Source organism: Nannospalax galili, unplaced genomic scaffold, assembly GCF_000622305.1.
Source record: "Nannospalax galili isolate Female #2095 unplaced genomic scaffold, S.galili_v1.0 scaffold146, whole genome shotgun sequence".
Classification (NCBI taxonomy): Eukaryota; Metazoa; Chordata; class Mammalia; order Rodentia; family Spalacidae; genus Nannospalax; species Nannospalax galili.
In genome coordinates, this window is record NW_008357929.1 from 9,791,780 (window position 1) to 9,815,458 (window position 23,679).

Here is a 23,679-nt window from a genome sequence, read left to right on the forward strand (position 1 = left end):
GCCGCAGGCGCCGCTACTGCTGCCATCCCCGGGGCGTGAGTCCGCCGCCCGCTGCCCGGGGACCCGGCGAGGGGCGGAGGCAGCCCCGAACCGACCTCGGATCTCCCCGTCTCCCGCCTCACGCTTCCCGGAAAGTTTGTCCCTTTGCAGTCAGCCGAGCTGCTCCGGGAGCCCCGCCGCGAAGAGGTGAGAGCCCGTGGGTGGCAGGGAGGGGACGCCCGCGGAGGAATGCACTGGGCCGACGGGCGGGCGGGCAGCCGGGTCCCGTTTGCGCCACCCGGCCGGGCCGGCTGGGCGCTAGAGCTCGGATCATGTGCTATTTATCCCGCGGAGGCGCAGAGAGGTGCCAGGGCCCAGGCAGCCGTCGGTTGGCTGGACTGGAGGACGGGGAACTCATGGCCGCACAGAGAGGACAGGCCTGGTGAAGAACTTGCGTGTGGGCAAGGTGCAGGTGACCCGAGGCCCCCTTTCGGGTCGGTAGGCCCCACCCCAGCCGTGGGCTCCTCCCTGTACCCCAGTGCGCCCTTAAAGCTGCACCAGCAAACTCTGGACCCTGTTTCCTTATCCCGCCACCCTTTAGCTTTGCCACCCTATTCCTGTTTTTTTATCTGCAGCGATGTCACTTTGCGTGTCCCCACCAGTGTCCTTCTCTACCCTGGTAAGGGTCTGGTGGGGGTGGGGTCAGGGCTCTTCTTCCCGAGCCAGCCCCTGTGATTTTAGCTACTCCCTTCCTGCGGTAGGATAGAACAGCCCCTTCACTCTTCCCATGCTCTGCCCGGGAAGGCTGGTGAGGTGAGGCCCAGCATGACAGAAGTTGGACTAGGTTCTTTGGGGCTACAGGTGGGGATGTGATGTCCCTGAACCCCTGCCATAAGCCCTCACCCTGCTTTCCGTAGGCGTGGGCTGCTCACTCTCCTCCCAGGGTGTGGGCACCCGGATCACCCACATTCCTAGGCTGTATGTAGCCTGGCACTTTCCCCAGGGCAGTGGACACGATAGCGCTAGCCCCAGGCTGGGGTTAGGACCAGCCTGTTTCCTTTCCTTTTTCTCCCCTTTCAGGAAGCCCCCCCCCCAAGTTACAGGTATTCTGCAGTGGAGTCCTGGGGGTTGATATTATGGATACAGGATGACCCCACCCTCCCCTGCCCATTGTCCTGGATCCTGAGGAAGTACTGGGGGCTGGGCAAGGGGTTTGGGGATCACTAGACAGGCCCTGTGGATTCTCATTCCAAGCTGTAAGGCTAGCCCTTGGACTTTGCCCATCAGTAGCCCCTGCCTCATATGTGTTGACTGGTTTCTATCTCTCACTTGGGACCCTAGAGGAGAATTCTAGATTAGGATTTTATGATTAGGATTTTGTCTCTTATCTCTTTTCTGAGCTTTCAGTATGTGCTTTCATCCTGGAGCCCTCTCCCTGCCTTTTCAACATCTCTGGGTTTGGTATTCTATGTCTTCCTTCCTTTTCTCCTGCCATTCTTTCCCTTATAGCATGACCTCAATTTTGTCTTTTGTCTTATTTCTCTTGTTTTCTTGGTGTCTGTGACTTTTCTGTCCCTCTTCTCCCCCTCCTGCCTCCTTCAGTGTTTCTGCCCATTTGTCTGCTTCTCTGAATTACCCTCTGTCCAGTCTCTTTCTTCTCTCTCTTTCTGTCTCCCCCCTTCTCAGTATACTTGTGAGTGACTAGGAATAAAAATATCACTGTCCGTCCCTGCCCTTGGATTCACATTGCATTCAGCCACTTCAGAGGGGCAGCTATCCTTACCTTTCCTAACATTTCCCTACCCCCAGTCCTCCAAACACAACCCCAGACAGACTTCTGCAGCTACAGGTGCCTACTAACCACTCTTCCCCCTAACCAGGGTTTCCCCTACAGCCCCTGCTGGCGTGGTCCCAAGTGTAGGATGGGGCTTCCCATACAAGGGCCGGTGGCAGCCAGAACTGATACAGCCCCCCTAATCTGGGGCCAGGACGCCAGGTAACTGGGGTGATGGCCCAGGTCCCTGTAAGCTGGGATTGGGCTGGGGAGAGAGGCAAGAATACTTTGGGGAGCCCCTCAAGACAGTGACATTGGGAGGAAGACCAGAGAGCAGGAACTGAGGCCTTGTGGGGATGGGTAGCTAATTGTGGTAGGGTAGGGAGAGATGATCTCAAGAAGGTTGGGAGGTATTGTCTGAGTTCTCTCAGTGACTCTATCTTTTTTATTCTGTCCTCTAGCTGAGGAGGGTGGGAGTTTCTGAAGCTATGGCTGGTGCCTCCGTGAAAGTGGCAGTGAGGGTTCGGCCCTTCAATGCCCGTGAAACCAGCCAGGATGCCAAGTGTGTGGTCAGCATGCAGGGCAGCACCACCTGTGAGTGAGTCTAGAGGCCTGGCTGGGCATAAGAGGAGAAGATCAGGCCTGCAGTACAGGCCAGGCCTGCTGAACTGAACCAGGAGGAGGGCTGTGCTGGGCACAGAGCAGGTGCTAGTTGTAAGGGAGGGGGTGGAGCAGGCTGGCCTTTCCATGTTCCTGTCCCTGGGAGGGGGAATGTTGGCCAGCAGCCCTCCATTGCCCAATCCAGGGAGGCAGCTCAGTGGGGGCGGGTCCTGTGAAGCCAAAATTAGCTTTGGTGACTGGAGGGGGTGGGGAGTATTAAAGGGGAGAGATGTATTAGGACAGAGATGGGGAGTAGAAGCTTAGATCCTAGGGGCTAGCAGGAGAGTGGGCAGAGGTTGGGAATACCTGACCTTAACTTTCCCTTCTTTGTGTTTTCCTGCCCCCTCAGCCATCATCAATCCAAAACAGAGCAAGGATGCCCCCAAAAGCTTCACCTTTGACTATTCCTATTGGTCACATACTTCGGTGAGGCTATTGGGACTGGAGAAAGGGCTAAGTCATGGGGGAACAGGGGATTTGTGTCTTGGGGAAGAGGCGTTGCTGGGAAGTAAGGCTGTCTAGGGGACTGGAATGGGAGAACAAGTCCTGGGTTGGCCTGAGTGGTGCCCCTAGGTTGTGATTGGGTCCTAGAGGAGAAGGTAGACTCTTTCAATGTAATTAGGACCAGCAGGCTGCTAGATAAAATCTTCGGGGATAAGAATGATGGAGTTGGGGTGGGGGTTCTGGGGAGGTCGGGGAGCAGGACAGAGGACCTTTGGGCAATTGCCATTGGTATAGCAAGACTCTTGGGCCATAGACACAAAGAACAAACTAATCCAGGGCTCCAGCTGTCTTTCTTGGCGTCCATTTCACCTAGGTGGAGGATCCGCAGTTTGCATCTCAACAGCAGGTGTATCAAGACATCGGAGAAGAAATGTTGCTCCATGCTTTTGAAGGCTACAATGTGTGCATCTTCGCCTATGGGCAGACAGGGGCTGGAAAGTCCTATACCATGATGGGACGGCAAGAGCCAGGGCAGCAGGGCATTGTGCCTCAGGTACATGCTAGGGCAAGAATGTCATCAGTTGCTACAGGGAAAGAAGGACAAGGCTCTAAGGATTATGAGCCCCAAGACCTGGCTCTGGGGCTGTTAGTGATTTGGAATATGATGGGGTATAAGGATTGGCTACAACCTAACACCCAGGGATGTTTGGGGAGAGAGGCTTTTCTCTCACCAGAGACAAGGCTCAAGGCATTGACAGAGAGAGCTTTGGGGCTAGAGAGGTGTCTCAGCAGTTAAGAGCACTTGCTGCTTTTCAGAGGCCCTGAGTTTGGTTTCTGGTGGCTCAAAACTTCCTGTAACATCACCTCCAAGGGAATCCAACACCCTCTTCTTCTGGCCCCACAGGCATGCATATGTTCACACACACATAAATAAAAATTAAAAAAAAAAAACTTGAAACATTAGAGAGTCTTGAGTGTAGGCCATGGTTTTACCCCTGCTTCCTACTATCTTACTGTGTTTCCTAATTATATTTCAGTGCAACTCCCCTATGAACTTCTGTACTGCAGATAGTATTAACTGTACTTGTGGATTACTGAAAGTTGTCCATGATTATCCCTGGCCATGTTCTGTAGTGTCTTGCACACAGACTGTAGGGAACAGAGTATCTGGGTTTGCGTCTGTGAACACTAGCTTGTGACCCTAGAGAAATATGAACCTCTCAGAGGTTGTTTTCCCATCTATAAAATGGGACCCATCCCTCCCTCAGGGCTGTGGAAAGGGTTATACTGGGTCACCTGGGACAAGGTCTGGCCTGGGGCTGGGAACTACAAGTGTGCCCTGGACAGGAGCTTCTCTGTATCCCCCTCCAGCTCTGTGAGGACCTCTTCTCTCGTGTTAATGAGAACCAGAGCACTCAGCTTTCCTATTCTGTGGAGGTAAGCCCCAGTCTTGGTGTGTGTGTGTGTGTGGGGGGGGGCTGGTGTCCCTGGGCCAAGAGGCAGAAAAACAAAGTGATTCAGCCTGGGATCTAATTCTGGCTCTGCTGGTGACTTAACTTGTGACTTTGGACAGTGATTTAGGCTTGTAGCTCCTGAGTATGTTCATCTATATGATGCTAATGATCAGACCCACCTGCTTGGGTTGATGGAAGGATCAGTGAGCCAGCATGTTTAGTCTTAACACCATGCCTACTCCACCTGAGCGGCAGTTGCCTCTGTCCAGTGTAGTGGAGTTCACACTCAGTTTCGCTGGCAGTGTCACTGTTGTCTTCCTCACTTCCTGTTTGCCTCTCCCACTCAGGTGAGCTATATGGAGATCTATTGTGAGCGAGTACGAGACCTCTTGAACCCTAAGAGTCGAGGCTCTCTGCGGGTTCGGGAGCACCCCATCCTGGGCCCCTACGTGCAAGATCTGTCTAAATTGGCTGTGACCTCATACGCAGACATTGCCGACCTCATGGACTGTGGAAATAAGGCGCGGTGAGGCAGGCTGACAGAGAGGGAAGGGAGCCAAAATTGGGAAAGTGAGGGGCAGGACCTTGTGACTTCTCCTTTTAACTCCAGGACTGTGGCTGCCACTAATATGAATGAGACCAGCAGCCGTTCCCATGCTGTCTTCACTATTGTCTTCACGCAGCGCTCCCATGACCAGCTTACTGGGCTAGATTCAGAGAAGGTACGGATTTCTCCCAAATGGGGACCATGATGTGATAGAACGGGTTTGGGTGGTCTCTCTACACCTATGTTTGACGATACCTCCTCAGGGCTTCCATAGCCCTCTCTACCTGCCTGTCAGATAGTGTGTTATAACCTGTTTGCTTGCTTGTCCTTGCTAGGGTTCTCAGGGTAGGGCTCAGGTCCCACTGTGTTCCTTGTCCTGGCACACAGTGGGCCTAGAAATATTTGTAAGTGAATAAATGAACACATGAATGAGTAAATTTGTCTTCCCATCCCTTACCTACCTGTCACCTTCTACCTCCCACCTCAGGTCAGTAAGATCAGTTTGGTGGACCTTGCCGGGAGTGAGCGGGCTGACTCCTCAGGGGCCCGGGGCATGCGTCTAAAGGTGAGGATGCATTGGAGGGATGGATGGGCACCTTGTTGGGGGCTCTGTGGGGAGGGAGGTTGCTCATCATCCCCTGGGACTCCTGCCTGCAAAGTGGAGAGGAGCTATGTATCTGATTGGTAGCATTCCTCGTTCTTTCCCAGGAAGGTGCTAACATCAATAAGTCCCTGACTACTCTAGGGAAGGTGATCTCAGCCCTGGCAGATTTGGTAAGCCCTGGGGTTGGGAAGAGAAAAGGCTCAGGAAAGGGGGCACAGAGAATGGCCCACTCTGACTGCCTTCCTCCTTTACCCCCAGCAATCAAAGAAGCGGAAGTCGGATTTTATCCCTTACAGAGATTCTGTGCTCACTTGGCTGCTCAAGGAGAATTTGGGTGAGGGGTACTTTCTCCCTCTTTGTTGACCCTGCCACCATCCCACTAACCCCCCACTTCTTTTTTTTTTGGTCTTTTTGAGACAGGGTTTCCCTGTAGCTCCAGCTGGCCTGGAACTCACTATGTAGACCAGGCTGGCCTTGAACTCATAGAGATCCACCTGCCTCTGCCTCCTGAGTGCTGGGATTAAAGGCGTGTGCCACCATGCCTGGCTGTTTTTTTGTTTTGTTTTGTTTTTTACTTTGGGGTTTTACTATGTAGCCCTGGCTGGCCTGGAGTTTGATATGTAGATCAGTCTGGCCTCAAACTCATAAAGTCTCTCCTGCTTCTGCTCTCCTAAGTGTTGGGATTAATGCATACACCACCACTCTCAGCCCACTAACCCTCTTTGATACATCTGATACCTCTTGCCACCCCTACACTTTCTAATCTAGTCAGTGTTGTCCCGGTCTTTCTCCCCCTAATTTAGGGAGAAGTGAAGTTTCCTATGCTGAGATCACAGCCACACTCTGCCAAGCCAGGGGCCTCACTGACTTATTTAATCCAACCCCTCCCTGACCCCAAACCACTGTTGAGGTCATCCCCCTCCCACAGACCTAAGACTGCCCACAGATACCCGATGTCTTCCTGGCCTCACATTTCCCTATAACTACTGAACTTCCTGATTGGCTCCACAGTTTTCGGCTTTATCCTGCCTCAAGAATGACCTCTCAGACCTTTGCCTAGGCATTAGGTTCCTGTGGCTTTATGGCCCATTCTGGCTTTTGTTTTATATTTTATTTTGGCTGTTTTTTGAGACAGGATCTTCCTGCCCCAACTGGCCTGGAACTTGCTATATAGACTAGACTGACTTCAATCTCAGAGATCTATTTGCCTCTGCCTCCCAAGTGCTGGGATTAAAGGTATGCACCACCATGCCTTCGTGTTTTTTTTTGTTTTGTTTTGTTTTTCTTTTTTCTTTTTTTTCCCCTTTCTTTTTTAGTTAAATTAATTTATTTGAGACAGGGTTTTATGTAGCCCAGGCTGGCCTTGAATTGTGATCCTCTTGCTTCTACCTCCTGAGTGCAGTGGTTACAGGCAAGCCCCACTTCATTTGGTCTGACTTTTCTTAGGCCCCAGCTTACCTATAGCTTTCTCATCCTCTTTGTTCCTAGGTGGGAACTCACGCACAGCAATGATAGCAGCCTTGAGTCCTGCTGACATCAATTATGAGGAGACGCTCAGCACCCTCAGGTGGTGTTTCAGCTTTGGTAGGGATGGGGCAGCATACCAAAAGTGCCAGGTGCTCAGAAACTAGTTATTTATGAAGCAGGTGAACTCTTAGCCCTACCACAATATTTTGAGATCTGGGAGGATGAGCAGGAAATAGTCAGACTGCAGGGTCTCCTGGGCCTGCCCTCACCAGTCCTGATTGTTCCTTACCTAGGTATGCAGACCGCACCAAGCAGATCCGTTGCAATGCTGTTATTAATGAGGACCCCAATGCCCGACTGATCCGAGAACTGCAGGAGGAGGTGGCCCGGTTGCGGGAGCTGCTGTTGGCTCAGGGACTCTCAGCCTCTGCTCTGGGAGGTAGGGGTACAGAGGAGGGGCAGTTCAGGGAGGCCTTTTAGTCTACCCCATCTCTCCTTCCTTGACTTTGCCCACTTTTGGAATGTGGGATGGTCTACCCACCATGGAGAAGACACTTGTATCTTCTGGTCATATGGTTCTGAACAGACTTAGTCTCTCAGGGAGAGTCAGAATCCAAAGGAACTTGACAGGCTTCTCAAACTACTAAGATGGCAGGTACAAGGAATATGTGATAAGTCCTGCATTTATGATTCACAAAGGAGAACGATGCTGCTGAGCATCTATCTTGTAGGAATTCTTACACACGACAAGCTTTTCTTTTCTTGTTTTGCTTTATTTTTTGAGACAGGATCTTGATACATGTAACCAAGGCTGACTGTAACCTTTTTGCAGTTCCTCCTTCAGGCTGCCAAGTGCTGGGATTATAAGAGTGAGCCACAATGCCCAGCTGTCTTTTTTTGGTTTGAGACAAGGTCTCACTATGTAGTCCAGCCTGCTGTGCACTCATTATCCTCCTGTCTCAGCCTCCCAAATGTTCCCATTATAGGCATTTATCACCATGCTTGGCAACCTCAGGGTTTTAGTTGACAGTAAGATCAATAGCAGTGAAATGGTTTCTGAAATGTAGCACTCAGCCTCACTGGCAAGAATCAGCATCCATGTGAGAAGATTCATAATCCACATTTACTGGGTCAAGTTCAGACCCTGTGTTCAGTCTTAAGGTCCATCCCATTGAGAATAGGGTGCCGAGGGATAGTGTGGGAGGAATAAGGGTGTTCTTGGGAGAGAAGGTAGATGAGTTGTTTTGCTAAAGGAAAGCAGTATGGCACCTTATCCCAGAGGCAGAACTTAAAGCAAAAAACAGATACATGTGATGCTGTGCACTTTACAGCTCAGCACAGCTGAGAGCTTTCTGACTGTGGAAGCCATTAACTATGAAAAGAACTGGCTGCTTCACCTCATGCCATACTAAGTGCTTCATCTGTGGGGTACAGGCTAGTTTTAGCACTGTTTAGGAGGGCTCCTTACCTGGTAGGAGGTTGCACAGATGGTTTCTGCAGTTCTCTGTGATGCTCTTGACCTTCTCTAAGTCTCTGATCAGATCCATCTTGGCCTTTTTGCCTTTCTCAAACCTCCTAGGCCTGAAGGTGGAAGAGGGGAGTCCTGGAGGTGCTCTGCCAGCTGTATCATCTCCCCCTGCTCCAGCTTCACCCTCGTCTCCCCCTGCACACAATGGGGAGCTGGAGCCCTCATTCTCCCCCAGTGCTGAGCCCCAGATTGGGCCTGAGGAGGCTATGGAGAGACTACAGGTGGGAAGCTGGAGCTGGCAAGGGTTAGTCTGGGGTCTGCTGGGAATTTACTTTTTCCAAAACTGAGGCTGAAGTGAAGGAAAGAATCCTAGGAGTGCCTTGGTCTCTGTGGCAGGTGTTGGTTCCCAACTGTCCTGAACTCTGCCTTCTGCCTGTCTTGTGCCCCCTAGGAGACAGAGAAGATCATAGCTGAGCTAAATGAGACTTGGGAGGAAAAGCTTCGAAAGACAGAAGCTCTGAGGATGGAAAGGTATGAGGTGCTAGGGTGTACAGCTGATATCTCTGCAGGGGAGGTTGTGGGTAGCAATGATAAGATTGACATTTGCCTTTCTTTTGCCCACAGAGAAGCATTGTTGGCTGAGATGGGGGTGGCCGTCCGGGAGGACGGGGGAACCGTGGGTGTCTTCTCGCCAAAGAAGGTATGTGAGGGATCAGGTGAAGAGGCCTAGAGAGCTCTCTGGATGCTGGAAGGAGAGGGTTGTGTGTGGCAGGGTGGGAGCTCTAACCCTGGTTTTTCCCTTTGAGCCTCTGACTTATCCTTCCATCATCCCTGTTCCCTTCCCTACCACCTTCTGTCTGTGTTATATGGCCATCTCTGTCTTCTCCATCAGATAGCTAGAGAGTTCAGTGGTTATTAAATGTCCATGGCTAGGGATTCTAGAGTCCACTGAAAGATAGTAGACTCTACCCACAAGGGACTGTAAAAGCTGCTTGGAATCTAGGTTTTTAGGTACATGCACAGAACTTTTCTCAGGACTTACACAGAGGGTGGTTATCTCAGGAGAGAGTGAGGGAGCTGGAAAACTGGAGATTGGTTGGGGGTAGAGACTTAGTCATTCTATTTATTTATTTTAATTTTTTTGGTCTTTTTGAGACAGGGTCTCTCTGTAGCCCCAGCTGTCCTGGAACTCACTATGTAGACCAGGCTGGCCTTGAACTCAAAGAGATTTGCCTGCCTCTGCCTCCTGAATGCTGGGATTAAAGGCATGCGCCACCATGCCCGGCATCTATATTTTTTTGTATCATTTGAATTTTGTGCCCAATGCCTGTGCTACCTACCTGCTTGAAAAGTTAATTGAAAAACATGTTTTAAAAGAATGACTAGGGCCAAGTGTTGTGGTGTACACCTTTAATCCCACCACTTGGGATGTAGAGGCAGGTGGATCGCCATAGTAAGTTCTAGGCTAGCCAGGGCTACAAAGTGAGACCATCTCAAAAACAAAACAAAACAAAACAAAAAAACCTTAAAAGCATCACTAGGGGTTATGGGGGAAACTGGAAGAAGAGGGTTGGATGTATCCAGGGTAGGAGCTCTAACCCTGATTTCTCCCTTTGAGCCTCTGACTTGTCCCTCCATCATCTAGAGAGATGGTATAGTGGATAGGAGCAGGTACTGCTCTTCCAGAGGACTTGAGTTTGGTTTGTAACACCCGCATTAGGCAGCTCACAGCTGCCTGTAACCACCTGTCTTCTGGCCTCTAAGGGCACTGCAATCAGGTTCACAGACCCACTCACATAATTAAAAAGTAAACAAAAAAGCTTTTTTTTTTTTTTTTTTTTGGTCTTTTTGAGACAGGGTCTCCCTGTAGCCCCAGCTGTCCTGGAACTCACTGTGTAGACCAGGCTGGCCTTAAACTCACAGAGATCCGCCTGCCTCTACCTCCCCAGTGCTGGGATTAAAGGTGTGTGCCACCATGCCCAGCCTACAAAAAAGCTTTTTTACAGAAGTATAACAGGAAAAGATGACTGGAAAGGGAGTGGAGGAAGAATGAGCATGACTGGACAGTGATTACAAATGCAGCAGTGTTGGCTGTAGGTGGAAGCATCAGTGTGATCTGGATTTATAGTAGTTGGGTTCTTGAGGAAGGTGGTTTGTGAAATGGAGCCTGAAAGATGGACAGACTTGGATGGAGAGGGTAGGGACAGTGTGAGATTAAACAAGCTGGGATATATGTTAGGCTACATGGGACACAGCGCCTGACACATGCCTGATAGGTGGTAGGTGCTCAGAAAGTTTTACTGAGAAGCTAGGCAAGAGTGATCAGGCTCAGTTGGGCACAGAAATAATAAAAACACTTAGCCAACTAGCACAACACTGATCAGTTAGAATGAACACTGGCTATGGAAAGTCAGCCAGATGCCAGATGTGGCACATGTCTATAATCTTAGCACCTGGAGAGTAGAGGGCAAAGATAAGAGGATCTCAAATTCAATGTTAGCTTGAGCTATGGAGTCAGATCCTATGTCAAAAATATAAAAGCTAGAGATGTAGTTCAGTGGTAGAGTTGTTGTCCAATATGTGCAAGGCCCTGGGTTAAATTCTCAGAGAGAAAGACAGACGGACAGACAAAACAACAGACGAAACAACCCACAATAACAAAAAACAAGCCAGCACAGCTGACTGGTGCATACTGATTGAGGGAGAATGTGGAGGTCACTTTGAACAGAGCAGGAACTTCCAGTCCCACCAGTGAACCAGCCTATCCTGTCTGGTTCATGATGCAACGCAGACTAGGATCAGGCCCTAAATCAGGCATACTGCTCTGGCTAGTCATTAGAGACTGCCACAAAGAGGTGGTAGACTACTGGAAGGAGGCTTACTTTATTCTGTAAGGTCAAGTCCATCTAGAAAATCCAGAACACTTGTTCTGAGAAGAGGAGAGGGCTTTTCGTATTGCCTAAACTACAGCAAGGGAGAGATGTATGGGTGGATAATTAGTGGTAGCAGGCCAGGTTGAGAGGTCTAGTCCAGGCTGGGTACCTAGGGCTTTGGTATCCCCTGAGGAAGTTAGACCCTCTTAGAACCCAGCCCTGTCTTGGGAGGATGGGTTAGCTCTCCCCGCCTTTGGATGTTGGTACTTGGATACTTCCGCCCAGTGGCAGGGGTGGAGGAAAAGGAGAAAGGGATAGGGAAACAGATGCAGTAGACATTTCGTCCCAGATTGCAGGGAGAAGTTCTGGTTTTTTGCTGTTCTGGTAAAGGTAGTACATTCCAGGGAGAGCGTTCAAATAGTACCAGAAGGTGAATACAGTAAAAAGTCAGTCTCTTTCTTTTCTACCCTCAGTTTACCTCTCAGAAGCAACCTCCATTTATCATTTCCTAATGTGCTCTCCTACAAGTGGTTAGTGCATACTCTGATGTGTTATAGAAATAATTACATGAATATATACATGACCTCATTCTTTTATTACATTATTTGTGGGTTTACATGGTATGTGTGGGTACATGGGTGTCATATGGAAGTCAGAGGGCAGCTTGTGGGAGTTGCTTCTCTCCTTCCACCATGTGGTTACAGGGATTGAACTCAGGTTGTTAGACTTAGTAGCAAGTGCCTTTACCAGCTGAGTCATCCTGCTGCCTCCCCTCATTAAAACAATATTTTCAAATGTTATTTTTTTATGTGATGAGTATATTGCCTGCATGGATGTAAGTGCATCTGTGTTGTACAATGCCCACAGAGGTCAGAAGAAGGGGTCAGATCCCCTGGAAATGGAGTTACAGACAATTGTTAGCCACCACGTGGGTCCTGGGAACTGAACCTGGGTCCTCTGCAAGAGCAGCCAGTGCTCTTAACCACTGAACCATCTCTCTAGCCTCTAAAAAATTTTTTTAAAGTGTGTGTGTACATGTACATGTGCACTTGGTGTGCGACTGTATACATGTGGAGGCCAGAGAACAACTTTGTGGAGTTCTCGCCTTCTATCTTTATGACATGGTGTTCTAGTTTTATTCTGTTGCTGTGATAAAACACACTGAACAAAAGCAACATAAGGGAGGCAAGGGTTTATTCAGCTTACAGTTCCAAGTTAATAGTCCATGATTTGGGGGATGCCAGATAGGAACTCAAGTCAGTCAGACCCAGTCAAAAGCAAAGAGAATAAACGCATCCTTGCTGTTGTGCTGCTCTCATTTAGCTTTTTCCTGTCTTAGCGGTTCATGACCCCCTGTCTGGGAAATGGGTCAACCGCAATGGGCTGGATCTTCCTACGTCAGCTAACAAGACAATCCCCACGGACACGGACATGCCCACAGGCCAACATGATCTAGATAATTCCCCATTGAGACGCTCTTCCCCGATGATTCTAGGTTATGCCAAGTTGACAGTTAAAACTAATGGGTACACTTGGGTTTTGGGGATGGAACTCAGGTTGCCAGGCCTGCACACAAGTGCCTTTACCCACTGAGCCATCTCACTGGACCTGGCTTCACTCTGTTAACAGTAGTGCTTGCACACATAGTTATTTTAAAGGTTACCTTGTTGGTCCCCCCCCCCCCGGAATATTCTTTTGTGTAGATGCAGGTAATTTATTTAGCTAGCTTCCTACTTGTAGGCATTTAGGTTTTCACATTCTTTGATGCCATAAACAGTGCTACAGTTGATAATCTCATAAATAGGTGTTGTCAAAAGGTGGGCATCATGATACATCCCTGTAGTCTCAGTACCCAGGAAGCTGAGGCAGGAAGATTGTCAAGTGTTTCAGACCAGCAGAACTACATAGTGATGCTTTATCTTAAAAAAAGAAAAATTATTATTTGTAAGAATGGTTTCTTAAACTGGGCATGGCAGCACATGCCTTGAATTCCAGCAGAGGCAGGTAGATTTTGAGGCCAGCCTGGTCTAGGGTTCCAGGCTACCCAGGGCTACATAATGAGACCCAGTCTTAAAAAACTAAAACCAACCAACCAAACAACCCCCGCCCCTGCAAAAAAAAAAAAATAGATTCTTAGAAATAGTTTTTTGAACTTCAATAGTACCCTTTTAGTTCTTGTTTTGTTTTGTTTCTTGGTTTTGAAACAGGGTCTCCCTGTAGCCCCAACTGGCCTGGAACTTGCCGTGTAGACCAGGCTGGCCTTGTACTCACAGAGATCAACCTGTCTCTGCCTCCTGAGTGCTGGGATTAAAGGCATGTGACACCATGCCTGGCTTTAAGATTTATTTTTATTTTTCAATTTATATGTATGTGTATGTGTGGGTGCCTGAGAAGGCTAGAAGGCATCAGATCTTCTGGAGCTGGAGTTACAGGCAGTCATAAGCCACCTAATGTAAGTGGGTGCTGAGAACCAAACTTGGATCCTCTAGCAGAGCAGCAAGTGCTCTTTAACTGCTGATCCATTGCTCCTGCCCCTTTTCTCACACCTTTTTAAGTATGTTTACACATACCACTGCCCCCTTTTTAATTTTTTGACCTACATACTCATATAGCTCAGGCTTGCCCAGAACTCACTGTGTAGTCTAGACTCTCAAACTCCCAAGTGCTAGGACTGCAGGCATAAGCCAGGACACCCAGCTGACGCTCTAAAATTTTGGGGTGGGCAAGATCCTTGCTACTAAGCCTGATGACTTGAGTTTGAACCCTGCAACCCACATGGTAGAAGGAGAGAACGGACTTTTTTTTTTTTTGTCTTTTTTGAGACACGGGCTCCCTGTAGCCCCAGCTAGTCTGGAACTCGCTATGGGGACCAGGCTGTCCTTGAACTCACAGAGATCTGCCTGCTTCTGCCTCCCAAGGGGCTGGGACCAAAGGTGTGCACCACCACACCTAGCGAGAACTGACTTTTAATAGTTGTCCTCTGCCCTTCGCACATGTACTGTGATGCTCCTGCATCCTTACATGTATACACAAGTAATATACATGTATACACAAGTAATATATTAAAATATTAAAAATAAATAAAATAAAATTCTGGTTTATATTACTGAAGTGCCCTCTGAAGATAATAACCAGGTCAGTTTATTATACTCCCAAGAGCAACCTGTAAAGGAGCCCATTTTCCTTCACCTTTTTCTTTGAAACATGGTCTTGTGTAGCTCAGGCTAGACTCGGACCTGATAGTAGACTGTGTTGGTGCTGAACTTACTGTGTAGTTGATGTTGGCATTGAACTTCTGATCCTCCTGCCTCTTTCTCCCAAGTGCAGCAATTACAGATATGTGTCACTGTGCCTGGCTTCCCTCATCCTTTTCAAAACCCTTTGTTCATCATACTTTTTGACCTTTGTCAGTGTGACTGGTGAAAAGGTGTCTTGGGGTAGTTTGTGTTTGCATTTTTCTTAAGATGGTGAGCATGAACATTTTCTCAGACATTTCCAAGGCCTATGTATTTCAGATGGGAAAACTTAGACTTACTCAGGAAATGGGTTTGGTAGGGCTTTCTCTAACCTAGGAATAGTCAGGTGGAGAGTTGGGTAAAGTTAAAGTTTGTCTTAGAGCAAGCACTCTAAGGAAAAGCCCCCTCTTGCTGGGACATCTACCCTCAAGCCTGAGGACTTGTGATTTTCAAATCTGACTCCCAAGTTTCCTTTTCAAGGGCTAAAGTGGGGAGGGGAGACAGGACCAGACTCTGGGTTCCTTGCCCTCTGTCTGGGCTGATTGGCTCCTTGCTTATTGGCTTGATATCCTAGGCTTCTAGATAAGGTTTCACTTGAACAAAGAGTTCCAGGGCTGAGCAGAAGTTGAAAAGCACTGCCCTAAATCATGTCTCCTTTCTCCAGGGATAAATTGCTTTCTGCTGTCAGAGCCCATCAGTGTCTGCCAGTCCCAAGGCAGGTGTGACACTGTAGTGTAGGGAGGAGACATGAGTGTCCCTTGAGGGGGGTATGGCAGCAGCAGTTGTGGGGTGCCTTGGAAGGAGTAGGCAGAGACCCTGGACACAGTCCTGGACTCCTGCTGTGCAGAGTAGATCCCAAAGAAATCTTGGGCCTCTACTCCTGCCTGTTTTCCCTTATGCCCTCTGCTTTTCAGCCTCTGTGTTTCTACCAAACTCTTTTCCCCTGGAACCTCTTCTGCATGCCCGTGCCTTCCTTGTTCTCATAGAACTACCCCATGGTGCTTAACCCATGAAGTCTTCCAATGTCCTGAACTCTCCTAGCTCTGCACTTGACTTTTGTTTTGTTTTGTTTTGTTTTTTGTTTTTTGATTTTTTGAGACAGGGTCTCCCTGTAGCCCCAGCTGACCTGGAACTTGCTTTGTAGAGCAGGCTGGCCTCGAACTCACAAAGGTCCACCTGCTTCTGCCTGCCTCCCAAGTGCTGGGATTAAAGGCGTGCACCACCATGCCCAAGCTCTGTTTTTCTCATTTATAATCAACAGTGTTTCCACATCAAGTCTTGCCTTTTCTAAGTTGGTTTTGATTTCCTTACTAACAGGCAGCCACAACTGGGTCTGACTGATGTCTGTTTCCCACCCAGATTTCACTGAGGTAAACTAGAAAGGTGCAGTAAATTCTTGTAGAATGATGGGGAAGCTTAGGGAAAGCTTCATGGCAGAATTGGCATTTGAGACAGACCTAGAGGGGCATGAAGAAAATGATTGATTTTGGCAGGTGGGGGGTGTGGGCCGGGGATGGTGATAGGCTCATCTAGGTGTGGGCACATGGCAAGGACTAGCAGCTAGGGATGCAGAAGACGTGCTTCTGGAGTGCTCAGCAGTCATCTGGGCAGGAGCACAGATTTGGGGAGGAGACTCTCAAAAGGGGTTTGGACCTGTGGGCTGGGACCCTGATATGGAGGAGGCCCAGGGAAGCCAGAATGAAATGCAGAACTCAAGTCAGATGGGCATGGGGTGCCAACTGGCGAGGTCTCAGTGGGAAAGCGATGATACAGCCATCGTGTAGTTAGGATCGGAGGCTGGGAAGCCTTACGAGAGGTCAAAGTCATGCAGCCCTGAAGCAGGATGGTACAGAGGGTGTGGGCTGAGGCAGCAGCCACAGGGAGGGGCCTTTTCCTGCAGTGGCAGCCCAGTGGCATGCGAAGGGATGGACAGAACAAGTCCTGTATGAGGGTGACAGGAATGCTGTAAAGAGACAAATCAGGAAAAGGTGCTGTGGAGGAGAAGGGTAGTGGCAGTGTAATGATCAGGTGTTTGGGTAGATTTTATACTTAATCTTAGCTAGAAGGCCAGGAAGCAGTTGGGGTGGATTTGGTCAGGGAGGCAGGCTATATGGGCTGGGACAGCACCAGTCAGTTGCTGGCCTCAGGTGAGTGGGCCCAGGGAGGGAAGAGGCCATGAGAGAGAGTGAGTCTACTGTAAGAACACATTTTCTTGCTTCGTTTTTATTACTTTAAAATTTTTGAGATAGGGTCTTAATATGTACTCTAGGCTGGCCTGGAACATGTAACCCTCTTGCCTCTGCCTCCTGAGTGCAGGAATTGCAGGCATGCACTATCATGCTGAACTCCTGTTTCAGTTTTAAATTGAAGTGACACTTGATTTTTGAGACAGGGTCTCCCTTGTAGCCCCAGCTGGCCTTGAACTCCTGCCTCTGCCTCCCAAGTGTCAGGATTAAAGGTGTGCACCACTATGCCTGGCTCAAGGTAGATTTTGAGGAAAGAAATGATGGGTCTGGGGAATAGTAGGAATACAGAGAAGAGGGCAGTGCAAGTAGAATCTGAACCTTGTAGTCGGGGAGCCTGAGGTCTTGAGGTCCCTACAAAGGAGAGGCCTCAGGAAGGGTTACTGACCTGGTGGGGGTGTTTTTTTAAGGCCCAGTTATGAGAAGAGACTGTTTGTGTGAGAGGGGAAACCGGAGGTGCTCCTCAAGGCAGGAAGGAGGGTAGTGAGCTCCCCACTGGCAAGGGTAGGATGATCACCAAGGGATGAACACCCACACTGCTTTGCTGCCTTCCTCTCTGTGGCCACCCTGGCTGGCTGTTAAGAGCCTTCATCCCTGTCCACCTCCTGTACCCTCAGACTCCCCACCTGGTAAACCTGAATGAAGACCCCTTGATGTCTGAATGTCTGCTTTATCACATCAAAGATGGTGTCACCAGGTAAATACGCTTAGTGGTCTCCTGGGGTGGCCTCTCCTTTTGGGGTGTTACTGCAGAAGGACTGTCAGATTGGTTGTTGGTAGTTCTTTTTTCCTAGTGGCCACTGGAGACACCCTAGTCTGGACAGCTTCTTCCCACAGCTCTGATAGCTCTCCCAGTTTTTTTTTTTTTTTTTTTTTTTTAAGACAGGGTCTTGTAGCCTCAAGGTGCTGGGATTACAGGTGTACACCACCATGCCCAAGCTCCCTTCCCAGCTTCTTGACAAGCTGTTGAGCCCACCTGCTCAGCAGGTATTCTCTTTCCTCCAATTTAGTGAAGGGTTGATGTTTCTTGGGACCATCTGGCATGGGGGGATGACTTTTGGTTTACTGGGGCAGAAGAGCTAATAGGAAATGGATCACTGTTTTCTTAGCCTCTAATACCATTCCTTGGTGTCCCTTACTGAGACCCTCCCTGGGGAAGAGAAAAGGGAAAGGGAAACATGGTCTGGCCCTATGTTGTCCAGGGGCAAGTTTCAGGTTTGGGGCAAGTGACTTGAATGGCTGATGCTTACAAAGCCCCAGGGCCCAAGGCCTCCTGTAGTTAAAGGACTGAGTGCCCATCCATTTCAGGCTGTCCTTTTTCCCTTTGCCAAATATTGTGCTGGAAGACCTGGGCTTAAATCCCAGCTTCACTGTTGCTTAGCTATGTAACTTTGGCAAGTTTCTGTCTCTGAATCCCAACTTCTTGTGTGTGAAGTGGGAATGGTGCCACATGACTTGTTGAGTTGGTGCTCTGGCGGTACTTAGCAGATATCAGCCATGCTTAGAAAATGGCCATTTCTTCCCCAGGGTTGGCCAGGTAGATGTGGACATCAAACTGACTGGACAGTTCATCCGGGAGCAACATTGTCTCTTCCGCAGCATTCCTCAGCCAGATGGAGAAGGTAATGGCTGGGAGGTGAGAGTCGGGTGGCTAGATGGAGAGGAAGGTCTTGTGTTCATCACACAGAGGCCTGAGCCTGTTACTGGAAAGTATAGCCATATAGAGGAAGGATGCCTCCTTACCCTCTGAAACTCAGCTCATGGGTAAGCAGTGTGGGGGTGGTGCGCTGGCTTTGCATTTAGTGGGGAGCAGCTAAGGTCTTAGGCAGAAGTGGCACACTGTTGCATACTAGAGGGTAGGATTTTGGTGATAAGGAAATGAAAATACAGCCTTCTTCAAATTTTTTTCTTCCAAGAGCACCATGGTCATTGTGTTTGAAACCTGTTTCAAAGGGGAGTCTGAATTTGTCTCTCTGGAAAGCTTAGGTTGATGCAGCCATGATGACAAAGGTTTCTGAGTTGAAGGACCTAGGTGTCTGTGGTTCCAAAGATTTTGGAAATTTAATCCTTAATATGGCCATAAAGTTTTTAAGAATCAGAGGCTGTCAGGGTGATAGCTTGTTTGACATATCAACGAGACCTTAAGCCAGCAATGGTAGCACATGCCTTTAATCCTAGCACTTGGGAGGCAGAGGTAGGTGGATCTCTGTGAGTTAGAGGACAGCCTGGTCTAAATAATGAGTTCCAGACCAGCCAGGGCTATATAGTAAGACTCTGTCTCAGAAAACAACAAAAAATACTGTACAGGGAGCTGGAGAGATGGCTCAGTGGTTAAGAGCACTGGTTAGCACCCACATGGTGGCTAACAACTGTTGTAGCTCCAGTTCCAGGGGAATGCAACACCCTCTTCTGACCTCTGCAAACACTGCATGACACGAATGCACTTACATGCATGCAGGCAATATACTCAGACACATAAAAAAATGAAAGTAATAAATAAAATATTTTTTAAAAGCCATTGTATAGTTTAGGGTGTTTGCCTGTTCTGTGCTGCTGGGAATTTAACCCAGGGCTTCAGCTATGTGCCTGCTGGGCAAGCACTACCACTGAGCCCTGTGTTCTGCTCTTGAGCCTTTGACCCCAATACATTTTGTGTTTGTCTTTGTGTCTCTCTGTGTAGCCTAGATTGGCCTCAAACTCCTAATCCTATTGGCTCAGCCTACCAAGTGCTAGGATTACAGGCTCAGTACCTGGTTCTCAGTACTTTTTGTGAGTTTACATATGCACTTGTGCATGTTTAATGACCAGAGATTGACATTGGTGTCTTCCTCAGTTGTTCACCTTATTTTTTGAGACAGGGTCTCTCAGTGAACCTAGAGCTCACAGATTTGGCTAGACTGGCTGGCCAGTGAGCTCCAGAGATCAGGTCCTGTTTCCATTCCCGCCAGCACTCCCATTACAGTTGTGCACCACCACACCAGGCTTATGTATAGGTACTGGGTACAAACTTAGGTCCTATTCTTGTGCTACAGGTGCTTTACTGTCTGCACCTTCTCCTCAGCCCTACCAGCAATTAAGAACTAGCCAGCCATGGTGCACTAGCCTGTAGTCAGAGCTACTTGGGAGGCTAAAATAGGAGGATTGCCTGAGCCCAGGAGTTTGCTGGGCAGTGTATAGAGATCCTTTTGAAAAATAGAAAAGAGCCGGGCGTGGTGGTGCACGCCTTTAATCCCAGCACTCGGGAGGCAGAGGCAGGCAGATCTCTGTGAGTTCAAGGCCAGCTTGGTCTACACAGTGAGTTCCAGGTCAGCTGGGGCTACAGGGAGACCCTGTCTCAAAAAGATAAAAAACAAAAAACAAAAAAAAGAAAGAAAAGAAAACCATTATGTGGCTTACAGCTCAGGTTTAAGACATTGGGTTTCAGTTTGGTTCAGGTCAGCAGACTGACGCAGTCATTCTAGTCTGGTTCAGGTCCTCAGTGGTGAGCAAGTGCTTCCTGCATTTTGGGCTGAAAGCTGCTGAATCAGTTCAGATCAGTGAGTTGTTGCCAAGTTCCTGTTCTGCGGTTGTTACACGGGAGGGAGATATTAAAGCCATGTGAGGCCTGGGCAAGCCCATGTTACAGGAGTGTATAGTGTGTTTGGGGAGATGACAGATATAGCATGTACAAGACTGCTAAATAAATCACAATGAAAAGTAGCCAATGTTTTGTGCTCCAAAGGGTTAGACTGCCTGGGCTAGTTGTGTGTGTGTGTGTGTGTGTGTGTGTGTGTGTGTGTGTGTGTGGTAAGATTTATTTTTATTATTTTTAAATTATAGGGTGTGTGTTTGTCCACACACATGTGAACAAGAGTGTAGGGGCTTGCAGAGGCTTCAAATTCCACTGGAGTGGGAGTTAGAGGTGGTTTTAAGTCACCCAGTATGGGTGCTAGAAATTGAACTCAGGTCCTCTGCAGGAGCAGCAAGAGCTCTTAACCATTGAGCCATCTCCCTAGCCCCTGGGCTTTTAGTTGTTTTTGTTTTTAAATTTTTTATGTGTATGAGTGTTTTACCTGCATGTATGTAAGTGCCACTAAGCATATGCCACACAGGCCCCAAGAATGCATTGAATTCCTTGAAACTATAGTTATGGACGGTTGTTAGCTATCATATGGGTACTGGGAACCGAACTTGGGTCTTCCATAGGAGCAGCAAATGCTCTTAACTGTGAGCCATGTCTCTAGCTCCCGGGCTTTTATTCTTACAGCAGACTTAAGACTTGACCAGAGATGGACAAAGAAGATGTGCATCCTGGACATGGAACAGTTACTACTTACTGATCATCTACTTTTCTCTCTGAGTTTTCTCACCTAGTTCACAGGTGACAGAACTGAGGCTTTCAGGTTAGGTGATTTATCCAAGATAACACAGCTAGAAAGTAGCAGAACTGGACTCTGGCACAGATTGTCAGATTGCAGGGGCTTCCAGGTTCCTGCAGGTTAAAGAACAGGGAGGTGGATTGGAGATCAAGCTTAGTTGGTAGCATGCTTGCCTAGCATAGATGAAGCCCTCAGTTCAGTCTCCCAGCACTGCACAGAATCAGGTGTGGTGGTACCTACCTGTAGTCACAACACTTAGGAGGTGGAAACAGGAGAATCTATTCAAGGTCATCCTCAGCTACACGAGACCCTGTCTCAACAAGAGAGAGTAGAGAGTAGGCTGCCCTGACCAGCCTGGAGCAGTCCTCTCACCTGGGCCCATTTTCTTTCCATAATACCTGTTCCATCCTTTAGAGAAAACGTTAGATTTCATGGTTTTAAAAACTGTTAGAATTAAATGACTTTAAAGTATTCTGTTTAAAGTTGTATTTTAGCATGTATTTTGTATATATGTGGGCACATGTGTGCTACAGTGTGTATGTGACCGTCAAAGGACAACTTGTAGGAGTCAGTTCTCTCCTACTGCCATGTGAGTTCAGGGGATTGAACGCAAGACATCAGGCTTTGCAGCAAGTGCCTTTACCCACTGAACCATCTTGCTGTCCCTAAATTATCTTGTTTATTATCTGCCTTGCCAGCCAGTTTGAGTTCTGTGAAAGCAGGGATTCTTGCTTTTTAAGTCCCAAGATCTAATAAAATAGTGCCTGGCATATGATAGGAGCATAATATGTTTGTGAAATTAATGGATGTGTATTGGGGCATGGTGAGAGATACAGAAGTAAAAGTATGATAAACTAGCTCCCTTCCTGTCCCGTTGGCTGTTCCTAGACACAGTGATGCCCTTAGGTATCTCTCTCCCAGTCTACCTTTTCGCCATCATTTCAGCTCATTGAAGCCTTTAAGTCATGCTTCAAAGCATCTGCTGGGAAGTTTCCACTGTCACATAAACCTTTCTTGTCCTCTACCCCTAAGCTGAGCGCCTTTGTGCCATCTTTGCCCTCTCTCTACATCAGTTTTAGAATAGTCCATATCTCTGTCTGGTGTTATAATTTATTCCAGTTTCCATGTTTCCCTGTTACTTGTTGTGTAAATAGTAATAAAAGGTTGGGGTGAGGATATAGCTCAGTGGTAGAGCACTTGCCTAGCATATACAGACCCCTAGGTTCAGTCCCTAATACTACCAAAAAAACTACGTAAATAAATAAGTAAATAATAAAAAGTGACATTTGCATATTATTTGATAGGTTATTTAGTTGAGTCTTTTGGCTACTCTGTAAATAAAGGCTTTATCATCTCAGTTTATAGAAGATCCCAAAAGTTGAATGACTTGCTCAGTGTCTCTGGCTAAGTAGACATAGAGCTTGAGTCTCTGGGACTTGGGGGTCCTTCTGTAAAAATAGGGTACCACTCCTTAAGGGTATGAAGAGGTGCCTTGTACATCTTTGTGCCCCAGTAAGCAACAGGCTCAGGAATTTGGACTGAGGAACTCTTGATAGACTTTTGGGTTGGGTTGGCTTTCTTTGTTGTTTTGTTTTGTTGTTTGTTTTGTTTTGAAGCAAGATCTTACTGTGTAGCCAAGGTTGAGCTTGAACTCATTGTGTAGCCCAGGCTAGCCTCAAACTTGCCTGCTTCAGCATCCTGAGTACTAGGAGTTTACCATGCGCAACTAGAGTTGGGTTGACTTTATTTTATGTTGGCTGTGACTTGAGATTAATCAGATGCAGCTGTTTGCAAGATGCATCAAAGAAAGAGGTAGGCTAGGAGCTTACTGGAAGCATTCAGGCCTGACCAGGGATAATGCTAATGAGAAAGGTAGGAATGGACTCCTGGAAGGCAAAAGTGATAGGCCTCTGCCCAGTTCATTGTGATTATAGGAACCTGAGAACCATAGGTTTCTAATCTATAGTTGGGGAGCATGCTGGGAGGTGAGTAGGGAACCACTGCAGAGGTTTTGGGGAGTCATAGTGGGTTTCTAACCCTCCTTCTGCTCTTCTTTTCCTGTGCTGCCTGCTACCAGAGGGTCTGTGGCACCCCTGCAGGTACTGGGGGTGCGACTGGTGGTGCATGTATGCTTTTGGGGGTGAGACAAAGTGGGAATCTTAATCTTTCCCCTTCCTCCCTTCACTCAGTGGTGGTCACATTGGAGCCCTGTGAAGGAGCTGAGACATATGTCAATGGGAAGCTGGTGATGGAGCCGCTGGTGCTGAAGTCAGGTAGAAGACGTGTCGCAGAGGCTGGGGACATAGCTCAGAGGTAGAGCGCTTGCCTAGCATGCGCAAGGCCCTAGGTTCAATTCCTAGTACCATACACAAAAAGAGATGTGTTGTAGAGGAAGGATCTGAGACATGACCTTCATAGAAAGTCCTGGGGCAGAGCTTTTGGGGCACCTGCTAGAGTAAGACCTTGAAATAAATCAGAAGCAGAATGGGGCTATGATGGAGCTAGTAAGACTTCAAGGAGTGAAGTCTTATTTCCTCTTGCTGCCCTGGGAAACGGGAAGAGGATACCAAGA

At 48.2% G+C, this 23,679-nt stretch overlaps 1 protein-coding gene across 3 annotated transcripts in view; it reads left to right on the forward strand.

The window, feature by feature from the left end:
* Kif1c (kinesin family member 1C) overlaps positions 1–23,679 on the forward strand; it is a 28,778-nt gene continuing 5,099 nt past the window's right edge. The window contains exons 1-19 of one of the 3 annotated variants that reach the window (XM_008855940.1): positions 1–186; positions 1,860–1,975; positions 2,215–2,347; positions 2,763–2,839; positions 3,231–3,410; positions 4,229–4,294; positions 4,659–4,837; positions 4,922–5,033; positions 5,346–5,423; positions 5,567–5,632; positions 5,721–5,796; positions 6,951–7,029; positions 7,223–7,368; positions 8,509–8,678; positions 8,849–8,928; positions 9,022–9,097; positions 17,367–17,446; positions 18,277–18,371; positions 23,297–23,380. In XM_008855940.1, coding sequence (XP_008854162.1) covers positions 2,242–2,347; positions 2,763–2,839; positions 3,231–3,410; positions 4,229–4,294; positions 4,659–4,837; positions 4,922–5,033; positions 5,346–5,423; positions 5,567–5,632; positions 5,721–5,796; positions 6,951–7,029; positions 7,223–7,368; positions 8,509–8,678; positions 8,849–8,928; positions 9,022–9,097; positions 17,367–17,446; positions 18,277–18,371; positions 23,297–23,380 — 1,750 coding nt within the window. In that variant the 5' untranslated portion in view covers positions 1–186; positions 1,860–1,975; positions 2,215–2,241. The remainder of the gene's footprint in view (positions 187–1,859; positions 1,976–2,214; positions 2,348–2,762; positions 2,840–3,230; positions 3,411–4,228; positions 4,295–4,658; positions 4,838–4,921; positions 5,034–5,345; positions 5,424–5,566; positions 5,633–5,720; positions 5,797–6,950; positions 7,030–7,222; positions 7,369–8,508; positions 8,679–8,848; positions 8,929–9,021; positions 9,098–17,366; positions 17,447–18,276; positions 18,372–23,296; positions 23,381–23,679) is intronic. The other 2 variants (XM_017795056.2, XM_008855941.3) reach the window with 2 other exon arrangements.